Below are 15,916 nucleotides of genomic sequence, written 5' to 3'. Positions count from 1 at the left end.
TGAGAGCCCAAAGCTGCATTGGGCACATTCTGGTCTATGCATATCACAAGAAACTGTGATTTAGCCTAAACATGTCAACACAGTCATTGACAAAGGTATCACTTCCATATCTCAAATCCAGATTTGTATTAACAGTGCAGGTTAATAACTTGTATTCATAAGGCTTTAAAATCTACTTTGGACATTAAACTTCAAAAACACAAAAAGCAAGAGATTTAATACTGCTTATTATTTTGACAACAAATTTAGCAGCTAAAGGATAGATACGCACCATGTAAAATTGCAGGCGATAGTGCCTCTTCACCAAGCTCAATACAAACAAACAGAAACCTATGCAAAAAAACAGAAAGCAGGTGCATGTTTTCCAGCCTTTCAGTAAACAGAAGCTAGCCAGTTGCATTGTTGGGCTTGCCCCCTCCACTTTGGTTTTCAATTGTATCAATCTTAACCTCCATACTATAACTGTAAATACTACTGTTTTCTTTAGAGATTAAAATTGTTTCCATTGTACCTCCTGATTATAGGGCCAATTTAAGCAGTGCATTGAACAAGATTGTCCAGATTCTTATATACAGGTACAGTGGTACCTCTAGTTGCGGACTTAATCCATTTCGGGGTGCCATTCGCACCCCGAAAAGTCTGCAACTAGAGCGCCTCTTTCATGCATGTGTGAGGGGCGATCGAGCGTTTCTGCGCATGTGCGGAGTGTGCAGATCGTTTCTGCATGCACGCATGGTGAACCCGGAAGTAAACACTTCCAGGTTTCCTGCGTTCTTAAGTTCCAGGTTTCCTGCGTTCGAAAGTCCGTAACAAGAGCGGAGCGCAACTAGAGGTACCACTGCACTGTAAGGAAACTGATGGCAAGGACTCAGTTTCCAAAGCTCCCACTGTTCATTTCAACTGTAAGCATAATTTTTGTACTCAGAGGCCAAATATTTAAAATTATAATTGCAGATGAGTCTTTAATGACTGATTTGGAAAAAAACAACCCTAAGATTTATAGAGTGCCTTTCAACAGAATCTCCAAGGCACTTAAAACTCAACATGCAATCTCCCAACAAAGACAATATGAATAGCTAAAAGCCTGAAAAATCACCCTAGGAGCTGAATGCTCCAACTGCCAAATGCCTAATGGATAGGAGTACCTTCAATGCTCTCTTAAAAAGCAGTGTAGAGAGGAAGCCTGGCAGGGTTCTCATAGGAACATGCTCCAATAATTGTGAGTACTACCCCGAGAACGTGTATGTATTATGCATCATTACAAATCTGACTTCCTGCACACAAGCAGGGTGTAAGGCTTCTTACTAAGGACGGGCCAATTTCAGTTTCTTATTTTTCAAATCTTAAATTCAGTTTGCCATATCTCTGCATCAATTCATAATTTTTAAAATAAATCTTTATTTCCCCTAATATAATGTGTTATTGTATGTTATTTCATCCAATATATCCATTTTTTTGCACACATTTCTCTAACAGCATATTTGGTGTACTTCTTTTGTTTGGAGAACCGCAGGACAAAATTCAGAGAACTGTGAGTTTTGAACAATAGCTATGCTTTGCTTTTTATACTGTTTTGGGACGTACCAATTAAGTTCACATTAAAATGTGAACCGTATCTAAAATCTACCCCGCTCTGAGTTATTGTTGTATATAATAAGGTCTGCATCCAACAGAGCATTTTTCATAATAGCTTTCAAGGAACACTGATGCACGGTTATTTGACAAAAGCGAAAAAGATGGCTGGTAACTTCTAAGCACAAATTTCAAAATTTGGGCATGTCACATGTACTCAGTCTGGTGCCTGCCTTTATTAAAAATGCAATACCAATGAGATAATCATTATATGCCCTCCCTTGTGCTTTACAACAAATGATTAGATTAGGCAGCACCACTCCCTTGATAATCTCATCTACATCTAGGTTTTAAAAGAAAGAGGGCACAAAATGCAGCCTCAGTAATTGTTTCACAGTTGTGAAAATCCTTTCCCTGGATGGCAACTTCTAGAGGATTTTCTGGAAGTGTTATTTGGTTTACATAAAGTATGGCCCAACCTCGGTATTGTATAATCTACCAACAAAAAACAAAAACAGCCCACAGCTTCCTATACAAGGGCCACATGACTGGGACTGATGGAGCTGTAGTCTGCAACACCTGGAAAGCATGTTGGAAAGTCTTGACCTAGAACTTTCACGGCCCACCAAGGCATATTATATTTTCAAAGCAAGAATACACACTTTGGATTGCTTAAGAGTTGCAATACAATTAGCTGTTAAGTGATACTAATTATGCATTTTTGCTTAACAACGTTAAGTGCCTTGCAGAATCAGATCAAGATCAGGCCATTCCAGATTCTATGCAAGAATGCCCATTCCCAAACTTAATTCAACACTGAAGCTATTCATTAAAAATAATTCTGGAGCTATGACATGGGAGATGACTGCCAAAATGCCTTTACCAAGTTACTCAGTGTTTACTGCAACCCATGAGTGTGGTTTTCAAAGGTTGCATATAGTTAATTCTGTAATTTCTGTGAACGCTCTCTTTTTGTCTATTAGCACAGAAAGGGAGAACACTGGAATCTGACATCAAGTAGTAAATAACTGCAATGGCAAGTAACAAGTTGGACCAAGTTACCTGCCAGATAAAGTGTAAAAGATATAAACCGGTGATAGCGAATTAGGAACTGAAGTTGCTCTCTTCTTTGAACAAATGTAGCAAAGTAATCTGCTACAGTCTCTCCATAAAAGAAGTAGTTCACACACAGCAAGAAATACCTGCAACATATAAAGCAACTTTAGATACTTTCTAAGAAGGGTGCCCCCTTTTCTCTCTCTTCATATCGTTCTATATCTTTAAAGATGAAAATATCAAAGTAAGAAAACTCTAACATTTTGCATACTTAGGAGTCTTTCAATGGAGGCTCGTCGAAGCAAGCAAATACAACATGATTTGGAGGGGTATTTTGCAGGGGATACCAAAAAAGTAATCGTTTTAAATTGTTACATTTCTTTTAACTATGTCCATTATTGAAGCATTTGATGTCTCACTTATTTTAATTCAAGTACAGAAGTGAAGCACCACAAAGCCAGCAGTTAGAAGCAGTCAGTAAATCCTCAGCCTGTGCTTCCACTAAAAGTCACCCCTATGGATGTAATGGGGAAAGGCTGGAAACAGCTAGAACTGAAATTACTTACCAGCTCTGTGTTCGAAACCACGGCAACTCGTAAGAATGATAGACTCTGTAACCTATAGTGATGATTTCATGGAAACACTTTACTTGTATGCTCATGACCTGAAATCAAGGTAAAAGGTGAATGTGATTCCAAATTTTAATACAGGATAGAAATGCATCATATTCATATGCTGGTGTTCCTAGATAATTGGAACTGGAAGCTAATCTTAGATGAGTCATAGTATTTTGATATGGCATAGCTCATTTCATAGATGCCTTTAGCAGGTTCATAGGCACTCCAGAAATTCAGTGCACAGGCTTCCTGGTTCATACAACATCAAGGGAAACTCTCAACGCACTGTGTATAAAGGCCTGTGTTCAATATTGCTCCAGAGACAGGAATTCACTTGGCATTTCAGATTTCAACTACAAGTTTCTAGCTTCTACATCTTAATTGAAACTTCAAGTAGTGCTGGATTATAAAAGCAAAGGAGACTTCCAGTCTATATGGCTATGCTACTCAATTAGACTGGTTTCACAACGGACTAATTGAGAAAAGGCACGCTGAAGTGATTAACAAATTGGTTTTCATTTATGCTAAAACAAAGCAAATAAATTTTAACAGTTCAGGAAACTTACAAGCAGCATCAGCATAAATGATCCCATGTAAATAATCAGCGAAAAAGCTGCAATCATAGCTAAAGTTAAAATCCCACGAATCCACCAATTCTTCCATCTGCAAAAGAAAAAAAATCCATAATGTTACAACTACTTGCCACCTCATAACAAGAGAAACAAAATTGAGTATTAAGCTACATTAACACTCAGCAACTGAGCAAAAGAATACTGATGAGTCTAATGTAACTTTTTCATGTTTGAAACCAAATTCAATGTCCAGGTCAGAACACCACTGACAATGTGATCTTTTTAATTAGAAATAAGTCCCACTAGGTTCAATGCGGTTCAAAAAGTCTGGCACCTATAAACTCATAACACTAGGAAGAGATAATGAGATAAAAACAATAGGCCATTTTTTAGAATAATTGTCTCCATTCAAATGGCTCCCTGAATGCATCTCTAAGCAACTAATTCCAAGAATAAAGCTTTAGCTTACATACAATCTGCTTAATTTATTTTACAGTAATATGTTCAGTTTTATTTTTCCATACCTGGAAGACAACCCAGAAAGGGCCTTCTTAAAAATTTCTGGAGTGCGGTCTGTTGGTGGAACAACTTCAGGAATGTCTGAATCGGTCCTGAGGTCTAGCTCCGCAAATCTATCTTCTCCATCTACATCCTAAAACAAAGCACATGATGCAAATACGCTTAAGAAGCTAAGAACACACATAACACCAGCATATTGTTTCAACATTCAACGTACTGTAATATAGAAATTTATTATAATTTATTATTATTCCATTATTTGAAATCAGTGGCAAAGCATGATTTCATGAGAAGTCAAATGCTAGAAATTTTCAACATTGTGAACAAAATTATCTTTACAGATACAGCTTTTCAAAAACAAATAAGGAAGCTGTTTTTTTAAAAAAAATATGGAAAGTAAGATCCGCCAAACTCAATGTGCTTGAACACTGGAAGAAGTCAACACCTTCAACACAACAATAGATTTAACAAATTGTACTCCCTATCCTTATTTGAGCTGGTACCAACTCAACTTGCTTATTTGAGCAAGTTGGTACCAACTTGCTTATTTGAGCAAGGTACCAACGTGAGAACACAGAAAATAAATGAGAGAACATTTTGGTCAGGTTTTTTTTTTGTTTTTGTTTTTTTGAGGCATGCATCATGCTCAGCAGTCCAGTATATTTGTATTAACAATTTATGGTCAAAATAATCCATGACCTTCTTTCCTAATTTGACTCTTTTTATTTTGTTAGTATGTTACTTTAATTGTATTGTTCAAAACAGCAATTAATTCAAAAACTGTAAAATAAAAATAAAATAAAAGACAGGATAGAAATTATACCTGTACTCATACTTCACAGGGGTGGGGGAAATGTTCTTGACTGGACACCAATAAATTTGATGCTGGTGCCTAAGAATGTGAGATGTTTTCCATCCTTTCTACATTTACTGCCATATCATTTATCAAAGATAAATAGGAATTAATTTCATTATGCATGAACACTGTATCTTACGACTGCCGATCAGAGCACAGTATGAATAGTCATTCTGAAAGACTTACAGTAGTGTCAGCTAAAAAAAAGCAAGAGAGGAAACCCAAATCTGCTGAGAGGAGTTTAATAGCAATCACAAGATTTTAAGGATAGTTATCAGCTGAAAGAAATTTGTTGTAAAATAAAACAGTTAAGGGAGAGGAGAGGTTTTTCTTCTTAACAAGAAAATGGGCAGTATTTTCTTCTCCTATTTTCAGTATAGACTTGAACTAAACTGTGGCAAGCTGAAGCCTGCAGTTTGGAGCCTGCTTAAGGGCAGCACTGAGGATAGGGACTAGTCCCCAGCCCACAAGGCTATCTAGTGACGGTGAGGCACCCAAGGGGCAAAATCATTAAGGGTTATACAGGCAACTCCCCACTTATGTGGGGGCTACCTCCTGGCCCTGTGTGCATAAGTGAAATAGAGCTAAGTGGGGAAACCCACTAAACGCCCACTAAACACCCTCTCTACCGCTCTAACTTCAATCCATACCAAAAATACTGTATCCAAAAACATCCACAACTAAAATTGAAGCTCTGGGGTCGGCAGAAGGATGTGCAGGAAAGCAGCTGCTGCTGCTGCTGCACTACCCCACACAGCAGCTGTTTGGCAGGGAGGCTGAGCAGCCTAAACAAAGCTTCCTCTGCCCTTACAGACATCCTCTTTGGGCTCTGGGGAGGGTCTCCTTGCAAGCCATGAGGATGCCTGTACTGTAAACATGTAAAGCTCAAATGCAATTCTGTTAAACAAAGAGACACTTCTTTTTACAAGAGTAGGAAGAAGTTTAAAAGAGGGGGGGGATTGTAACTCATTTCTTCCATTTCTGAATATTGCAGGTTGAAGAGACAGTTTCTGAACCGAAATAATTAAAACTTCATTTTATCTACTATAAGATTGATGACTACTGCTTTTACCTTTCCTCCTCCTTCCCTCCATTTTCTCAGCTGTGGGCAAAACAACAGAGTAGACCCACTGAAATTAATGAAACACGACTAAGTTAGGTCCATATATTTCAATGGGACTACTTTGAGTAAAACCCAAGGTATGCCTGATATCTTTAGAGTGCAGCAGCCTGCTGCTCCATCTCTAAGACTGGGCATATAAGAGATTTGTACCTTAAAATTTAAGAATTGTAGAAAACGCAATAATTTTATATGCCAAGTTACACATAATGCTTTCCACAAGCTTAATAATAAAGTATTGAAAATAAATATTGTATATAATTTCAGTTTTCCCATCCTTTCTGTTTTTTTTCCATGAGAAAGGGGGTTGCAGAAAAAGATCATCCACCCCGGTTTCAACATTTCCAAAATGTTTAGGTTTCTAGCCTGGCTCCCCCCCCCCCAAGAATACCGTTCTCACATTACTGTAATTCTTCTCTCCTTCCACAGGGTTGATACCTTTCCATGAAAAAGAATGGGACATTTTATGAATTGTCAATCTCTGCAGGAAAAGGCCAGATTCCCAGTCCTACTACATAGTAGTTACCCATTCAAGCTTTTCCAGAATAGAGGTTAAGTCTTTATAGTCCCCAAAATAAAAAAAGTGAAGAGCTCAAACCCTGGCAATTTTAAGTCAGAATGTTTCATCCCAAGAAGGCATCCACCCTGAAACAGACTCAGGTAGAGGAATTAACCTCATGAACTAGACCATCAAAGTAGCGTACAATGCAAAGTGCAGACATATGACCATCCTGAAAACTACAGCTTGGTACTCCATATAACTATGGATATCAGGAATTAGTAGTCTCTCTCTTAAAGAGACTGTACCTAAAATCCACAATGTTTTTTAAATATCCTAATATGTGACAAAGACAGCAGACCTTCTCACAGAACACTTGCATGGCTACAGAAAACCAAACCATTCTCTGCAATTTCAGCAGCTAAATCAAATCCAACCAGTAATTTGTGAATTATTTTAGTAATATTATTGTTCAAATAATCCACCTGCCACTCTACAATTATCTGAGCTACATCCCAAAAACGAATGAGAACTTTTAGTTTGAGTTTCTGCTTGATTATTTTAGACTGAATTTTTTGAGGTCACAATGCTGTTGCTAGCTTAGCTGCTCACTTCTATTTTTTCCCCTTGTACCACAGCATACCTCTAGCTTCCAGATGCATCACAAAGCCAGAGATTGGAAGTTTGGATTCTGAAAGCAATTGCCCTAGTTTAAAGTTCCAAGTATTTACTTATTCCAGAGGGGTAGCCTGTAGAACAAAAAGAGTCTTGCTGTGGCTCCTTCAAGACTAACAAATATATTGTTACATAAGAACTAGAGCCCACTTCATGAAATGTTCATATATCTCAACTGAAATATAGTCCACTTAAGCTTACACCATAATACATCTGTTAGAATTTAAAAGGTGTCACATCTAAGTAACTTCCTAGTTTATTCCAGGGTTCTAGTTATGCCCTTCTCAAGTACAGTTAGCTGTCATACAACCCAATGCTATGAGTATTTACTCAAAGTGAAGTCTCAGTGAGTTCAGCTAGGTTTACACATAAGGAAAGCATGCACAGGGTTGAAACTTGAACTACTCTATGACTTTGATAATTCTAGAAAGCTGGAAGGTTTAAGGCAGGCATAGGCAAACTCAGCCCTCCAGATGTTTTAGGACTACAACTCCCATCATCCCTGACCAGTGGTCCTGTTAGCTCGGGATGATGGGAGTTGTAGTCCCAAAACATCTGGAGGGCTGAGTTTGCCTATGCCTGGTTTAAGGACATAAGGTGCTCCTTCAACAGCCAGTGGAGTACTATTAAAAAGTATGCTAAGGCTATTGAAAAGAAAGAAAGAAAGAAAGAAAGAAAGAAAGAAAGAAAGAAAGAAAGAGAAATAAGAGTGCAAAGTAATATTTCTAAAGCAATTTTAAGCATGAAAGGATTCAAATGTCTGCCAAAATAATTGGCTGCATGAGTATTCTAACCATTTTGGTCCGTTTTCCCATTCTTGGTTTAACATACTGTAAATCAGTACAAAAAGCTTGGACACATTATGGCCAATAATCTGTTCCCAGAACACATCATAATCATAATCATACACTATTACTTATTTTAGCTGCAAAATTTCCTGTACAAAACTAACCAATGAAACTTCAGTAAACCGACTAGTTTTATGCTTAAGATCAAATTCATATTCCAATTAGAAGTTTAGAAAACTATGTGGCACTTTTCATTTTTATAGAGAAATCTGGTAGTTGTACAGTTCCTAGTAGTACGAGCCAGGAAGTCCCTGGTTCAAAACTCACCTTAGGCACAAACTCACTAGGTAGACTTGAGCAAACTACTATTCTTTATCACCTCAAGTCCTCATCTGCAACATGCAGCTAACACTAACCTATTTTAAAGGGCTGCTATATGGAAAGGTAGCATACAAATAAAATGACTGGTGAATGTATATTGATATACATGTGAAATGCTTCGAACACTAAGGGTGACAGCCAACTGTGGCCATCTGTGAGTGGATCGGACTGCAGGGGGAAGGAAGGGGAGGAAGTGAAAATCACCTCACATAATGTTGCATGTCACTCCATGTGCACTGTATAAATTGTTAGTATTATTAGTTTAAGCTTTCCATGCAGTATGGCTTACTTGCATGAGTCATCTGGATTTCTTACCCTGCAGAGAAGGCACTTGTAGCATGGTTCGTTTTGCTCACTTGTGCCTGATGCTGTGGCACCCTGCAGTATAGTATGTGGCAGAATGCAAAATAATATGTTAGGAGCCTTTTAAGTGTGCAGCCCTGTTTTTGTGCTGTGCCACCATTTTTCTTGCCTCTGCTGTTCTCAGCCCCTTCGCCTTTCCCTCACTTGTGTCACAACCTCATGGAAGGTGGAGTCCAAGACATGTGGAGGGCAATAGTTTGGGGAGGGCTGCCTTGTTTTATGTCCCACTGCTTCTCCATAAGCTGTCATTGTTCGTGAAACACTCTCCCGAGGCAGGCTCACCTTGTACCATCGTTTTATATATTTAGGCACCAGGCCGAAACTTTATAACCAGGCCTTTAACAATTAGTCTGAAGATGATTAAAAGAGTCACTGATCAGGGGCAGAGGGCATGTTGTGTGACTAAAGCTCCAGATTTAACTCCCAGCCCTACTGCTTCCAAGAATTTGAAGAGCTGCACACTGCCAGGCTCATAGGTTTAAGATAACTTATTTATACAAAATAAAGCAAGAGACTCCAATGGATTATAATAAGCAGCAAGTAAATATTTCCTTTGTCTTTCCTTCACACAAACTGGAATGGTAAGCCCTTCTAAGAACAAATTATACCTCCACATCTAACACTGTCACAATTTTAGAGTTGGGCAGCAACACTTAGCTTTTTTATTCTGTTGAGATGCCATTTGCTAGCTGCTTGCTCATTAAACAAGGGATTCCCAGCAGTCAAGGGCAAACCCAGTAGCCCAGCAAAACTTTGCTTGCCAAGCACCTGCTACAACTGCAAGCATAATCAAACAGTAGCAATGGTAACTGTCCAGGACAACATATGACTGCCCAGGACAACCTTGTTCGCTACTGCCATGCTGTTATAACTGCTCAGCTGCAAATTTCTCCTTCCCAGGCTCATAGGATTGCTCACTAATTTGTTTTTGTAATTAGATCAAACATTACAACATGTTGTTTAACAACATACATTACCCTCTAGGAGCTCTAGAGCCACAACTACACCAGAGCATTTCATAGAATTTTTATTTTTTTAAATTTATTTTATTAAAGATTTTCTTGTTTTACAGAAGTAAGTGTAATGTCTCTCGTGTTTTTTCCATGTAACATTTTTACAAATCCGTTTCTTTTCTTTTCTTTTCTTTTTTAAGCATTTCATAGAATTGTAGAGTTGGAAGGGACCCTGCGGGTCATCTAGTACAACCCCCTGCAATGCAGGAATCTCAGCATCCATGACAGACGGCCATCAAACCTCTGCTCAAAACCCTCCAATGAAGGCGAGTCCACAACCTTCTGAAGGACTCCATTCCACTGTAGAACAGCTCTTAGCTGTAGTCCAACAATTGGGGGGGCACAGTTAGCAACTCCAACTCAAAATGGATCGGGGTGAATGGTCCCAGCTGCTGCAACCCAAATGCTCACAGTATCTCCCTCCCCACTGCCACACCAAGTCAGCACAACAGAAGGGAACAGCCCTGACCCTGAGCTTCATAGTCCCTTGCCCTACTCTGCTGAGGGCTGGCTGCGACTGCATAGTAATTCTGGGGGAAGGCACTCTGCACATGCTCAGATACAGGGCATGCTTTTCAATTCTGAGAGAGTACTGGCCCACCTCCTGACACACCAAGGCTACGTTCCTCCACATCCCCCCACCCCTACCCCTGGTGGCCAGAAGCCCCTGGCCTGGACAAGGCTACCCTCACTCAACAGAGGTCTTAGCAGGTAGCTCACCCATGAGAGCCCCTCAGAGGGACCTTTAAGTGGCAGCAAGAAAGAGAAGTGGGGAGAAACCAGACCATTGTCAGAGGAGTCACCGATGACAACAAGGTTGGCAGCTTCCACTATAATAATTTAATAATAATAATTTATTATTTATACCCCGCCCATCTGGCTGGGTTTCCACCAGGAATGGGAATTCCAGGAATGGGAATTCCAGGAAATCCCTTCCACTAGGAATCCCTTGTGAGCAAGCAGCTAACAAATGACATCTCAACAGAATGAAAAAGCTAAGTGTTGCTGCTCAACTCTAAAATTGTGACAGTGTCAGATGTGGAGGTACAATTTGTACTTAGAAGGGCTTACCGCTGGGTTTCCCCAGCCACTAGGGCACCCACAGCTCCTTTTCTTTTTCTGCCACACGTCAAAAGTGCCTGTGGCACTCATAGACTTTAAACTATTAAGACTGATGACTCCATTGGTTACATGTCGGGATTTCCCTCGGATGCTTTTGATTGATTTTTAATGTCGTTATCCTTGCCTGCGGTGGTGAAAGCCCACAGGAAGAAACCCAGGGTTTTAAAGTGCACTAACAGCGTGTTTTTCACAACGCTACCCAAAGGCAGGAGCAAAGGGCAGAAGCTCATGCTATATTTTGTTGTTGTTTTTAAAACTACTCCAAGAAGCAATTCTTGAAGGTTGGCAGACTCTACAGAACAACTTTCAACAGGCGTTTGAACTAGGAGAAATTAGCATCCGCTTCATGAACACGAATAAGCATACAAGATTCTCGCTTAGTTCATAGAAGATGGCAAAAATGCAGTAATAAAGAGGCTGGCCAGTTTACTGCAGTTATTCAACATGCCTAGTTATCTCAAGCAGCAGATTTGATGGCAAGCCTATTAGCTTGTTAGCTTGGCTATACCACTTCAGATTGCAGGCCAAGATTCACATGACTGAATACTCCATTTTTTTATTAAAAAAAGGCATGCACATAAGGCAACAGGAGATGCACCAAAGGATCAGGGATTGCCAGCCCAGTGTTACAGAGATTATGGCGCCAATGAAGGACTTCTTTGCTGCCCCCAGGATGCAGTGTGCTCTTTCCAACATCAGGCGTACATGCAAACAAGTTTACAATAAAGTTAACACACAATTACCGTACGGTTTTGTTTATGATAGATGAAGGTTCTTGTGTTGGAGAGTGGTGGGTAACGTCAAACAGGGGTCGCCAACCTTTTTTGACCAGCAGTCAAAAAGTGGTGCAGGCAGAAGTCAGAAAATGGCTGCCATGACAGACATGGCATAATACAAAATTCGAGAGAGTATAATCACTGCTACTTCTCTCCACCACCACCCCTGTCCCATGAACCTGGGACTACAGAGCTGAAAGGCAGGATACTCTGCCTTCTGTCATCAGGTATGAGACCAGGAGCCATGAGGAAGCTGCCCCCTATGCACCCCAAGAAGATCATTATGGCAAGGAGCAGACCATCTTGGCCCCATTCAGTGGCCAGAAACAGAACAGCTGCAGGGAACCTGTATTCCCCCCACCCCCTGAAAGAACACTCTGCTCCAACTGTCCGTTGCCCTGGAGATGTAGAAAAAAAGCAAGGGGAAAGGCAACTCCAGCCTCATCCTTCAGCCAAAGGAAGAAGAGCAAGCAACTGCTATTCAAGCAACAACAGGGAAGATCAGCCCAATATGGGAAGATCAGCCTGACTGATACAATTTTGTTTCATCTTTGAAGAAGTGATCTTATTCTACCTTTTCCCTCCAGTCCCCTTCTCTTGTATGCCTTCTGTTTTAAGTTTGTGAGCTTGAAAACAGGATCCATTTCTCTCTCTCTCTCTCTTTATTCCATCACTTCCTGAAGTTAGAAAGTTTGAAAAACTGGCTTGCTTGCTCAGGTATATTCAGCACCCTAAAACAATTGAGTTTACTGACAACACCACTACAATACCACTAGCTTTCATTTCCAAGTTCTGCTAGAATTTAAAAGGCAAAAAAAACCCAAAAAAAAACGGGCTCACCCATTTCCATTTCTTTCCTAGCACTAAAAGAATGGTGCATTTTTTGGCAAAGCATACATACACAGTCTAGACATAATTAAAATCTTGGCATCATTATTTCATTAAGATGCCTCTATTATGCTTTATATAGTGTCAGCTTTAATATTCAGTCATAGGAATGACACTTACTTCTAAAAGCCTACGTTTCAGTATTTAAAATCACATACAGTTTACGTAAGGCAGAAACACAACCGCTAATGAATTGTTTCATCCTCTCTGCCTAAGGGCTAATAGGAACAAAACCAATGCACAGATATCCATGAAAGGGGGGGGGGGTTAAGCGAACAACAACAGCTTCTCCTCTTGAAATATTATATCTGAGCCCAGAGTCAAATGTCTGTCAGTTAGAAAACCATAAATATATAACCTGACATGGGTGTCGAAACAAGCTAACAAGAACAAATTCAGCAGTTTATTTTTTACTTCCTTCCAATGCACAGGGTCAATGTATTAGTGAACCGGCTGTTTACATCCTATAGCTAGTGAAAACGTAGAACAAGGGGAGGAGTGATGCAAAGAACAACCTTCTGCACAGAGTGCAAACTGCAGGTAGAGAGAACGGCCTCTTACCGCAGAACTGGAACGGTGCACAATATCCACATTTTTAAGCTTTACCAATTCACCTTGAATACTCTCAACCTTGTTAAGTAATGAACATGTTAAAAATGCAGAAGTGTGGGGAAGGGAGAATGACTTTCATTTTCCTGCACCTTCACCGCAGGATAAAGGACGGTCAAGTGTCACTGACACGGAAGAGTGACTTCCTAAGAGAGAGGTGAAGAAAGCAAACACCTGCCCCAAATTTCATTACTCAGGCACATCCCCAGAGGTGAAATGATAACCGAGTGAAAGAGGAGACAGCAAAGAAGCGTCTCTCTTTCAAATCGTAATCCTCCGTGGGGAACAAGAACTGCTTACATCATACCCCAAGCAGAAAGGGTGGTGGAATCTGCTGGGAGGAAATGGTATGCGAAGTATCCTCCTCAGAAACTGACAGGGCTCACACCTTCCATGTCCCCATACCTGGAAACAGGTAAAACGAAAAAGAGGCCCATTCAACCTTACCTTGTCAATTAGCTTTGCAGTTTCATGATCTTCACCAGCTCCTCTCTTCCTCAGCTCCGACATTTCCCTGGTGTGAGGTCAATAAAACAGCAGCAGGAGCAGGAAGTAGAATGTGTGTGTGCAGGGGACAAGCCTACCTTATAATAATGGGGAGAATCACAGGCTTTAACTGCAAAAGCCTAGGCCTGTGGAACCCTCCTACATCCCAGCTAGCTTCTTGCAAGAAAGCAGAGAACTGGGGGGGGGGGGACAACCCCAAAATCAGCTCCCCACTGCAAAAAAGACACAGACCAGAAGTCTCTCTCTCTCTCTCTCTTTTTCAAATACTCTGCGAGGATAACCCCAAACAGAAGGGACCCACGAGGGCCCTCAAGGGTTTTCCATGATGCTACTTATAGCAGGGACCCCCAAAAAACAATGCCCTTCAAAAAGATCTCTGTCAAAAGGACTTCTTTGGCTACGCGTCCCGCCCCCTCTCTCCCCAAATAAATGGGCTCTGAGATAAGATTTGCTTTTTTCCTAGGCAAAGTATGGGGGGACCCTCCCTCAAATAAAATAAAATAAGCAGGTGGGGAGGGGGTCTCTTACTCCAGAGACTTATACACACACATAAGGTGTCTTGTCTAATCCCCTCTCCCCGAAATAAAGCTCAGCTCTGTTCCTCAGAAGACTTAAATGATTGGGGGGGGGGCGTTATGCGCAACCCACAATTAAGACTCCCGCCCAAAAAGGCGCTGCTCGGCCCCACATAAAAAAAATAAAAAAATCACAAAGGCCCCCCTGAAAACCCTTTCGAGTGTTTTTTTTCTGGGGGGGGGAGATCTCCCCTTCCCCTCACGACCAACTACAGAGGGCACCCAAGGGATCTAACACCCCCACCACCCACCCGTCACCCGCTCGCTAGCTTCTCCCGCCTACCCTCTCTGCCCACACCCCCCCTGGAAGAACGGGGAAGGTGAGGGGGGGGAATCACAGCGGAGCCCCTATGAGACCCCTACGGCGCCTGCCTCCCTCCGACCCACAGCGCCACCCGCGAGAGGCGGCGCCGCAGCGTTGCTACTGCCGCGCGAGCCGCCGCCACACAAACACACACACACAAAACAGCCGCGCGCGAGAGAGCGACTCCTCAACGGGAGAGAGAAAGAGGGGCAAGGACGGACGTTCGCTCGCTCGCTCCCGCGCTTTCTCGCTCGCTCCCTCCCTCAGCAGCCCCTTTCTCCTCGCGCCTGGCCGGCCGTTCTTGCCCGTCGCGCGGCGCCCGGGCCACGCCCCCTGGGGTGATGCGTTCGGCCCCGCCCCCTTTCTCCCTCTCTCTCTCTCGCTCCTCCTCCTCGTTGGAACTGAATCCTGCAGAGGCGGGCGCGCGGGAGAGGGAAGCGACGCCGCTTGCAGTTGCGTAGGCGAGCCGGGAGGGGGAGCGGGAGTTCCCCATAGAGGAATGTTGGCAGGGATGGGGAGGAGGGAGAATCGCCGGTTCGAGTCCCGAGCGCCTTTTTTTTTTCCGGAAGGGGGGGAGTTGGGGTGGATATTTGTGTGTATGGTAAAGGTAAATATGTTCCAGCATGCCTACATTGTGGGGAGGGTTGGACTAGATGACCCTTGGGGATCTCTTCCAACTCTACAATTCTATGTTGGTCAGGGTTGTCATCATAATAATAATAATAATAATAATAATAATATAATAATAATAATTTATTTATACCCCGCCCATCTGGCCGGGCTTCCCCAGCCACTCTGGGCGGCTTCCAACAAAATATTAAAATACAATAATGCATCAAACATTAAAAGCTTCCCTAAACAGGGCTGCCTTCAGATGTCTTCTAAAAGTCTGGTAGTTGTTGTTCTCTTTGACATCTGGTGGGAGGGCGTTCCACAGGGAGGGCGCCACTACCGAGAAGGCCCTCTGCCTGGTTCCCTGTAACTTGGCTTCTCGCAGTGAAGGAACTGCCAGAAGGCCCTTGGCGCTGGACCTTAGCGTCCGGACAGAACGATGGGGGTAGAGATGCTCCTTCAGGTATACTGGACCAAGGCCGTTTAGGGATT

At 41.9% G+C, this 15,916-nt stretch overlaps 1 protein-coding gene across 3 annotated transcripts in view; it reads right to left on the bottom strand.

The window, feature by feature from the left end:
* The window catches only part of CDS1 (CDP-diacylglycerol synthase 1), a 31,216-nt gene that overhangs the window by 11,438 nt on the left and 3,862 nt on the right, over nt 1–15,916 (bottom strand). The window contains exons 2-7 of one of the 3 annotated variants that reach the window (XM_083458877.1): nt 13,874–14,811; nt 4,342–4,469; nt 3,812–3,908; nt 3,195–3,292; nt 2,635–2,774; nt 272–330 (exon numbers count right to left, since the gene is read on the bottom strand). In XM_083458877.1, coding sequence (XP_083315003.1) covers nt 272–330; nt 2,635–2,774; nt 3,195–3,292; nt 3,812–3,908; nt 4,342–4,469; nt 13,874–13,936 — 585 coding nt within the window. In that variant the 5' untranslated portion in view covers nt 13,937–14,811. Of the gene's footprint in view, nt 1–271; nt 331–2,634; nt 2,775–3,194; nt 3,293–3,811; nt 3,909–4,341; nt 4,470–11,896; nt 12,313–13,873; nt 14,933–15,916 lie in introns of those variants that run through there. The other 2 variants (XM_083458878.1, XM_083458879.1) reach the window with 2 other exon arrangements.

Source organism: Podarcis liolepis (assembly GCF_965112155.1).
Source record: "Podarcis liolepis genome assembly, chromosome: 9".
NCBI lineage: Eukaryota > Metazoa > Chordata > Lepidosauria > Squamata > Lacertidae > Podarcis > Podarcis liolepis.
This window is presented reverse-complemented; position numbering and strand designations above follow the sequence as displayed.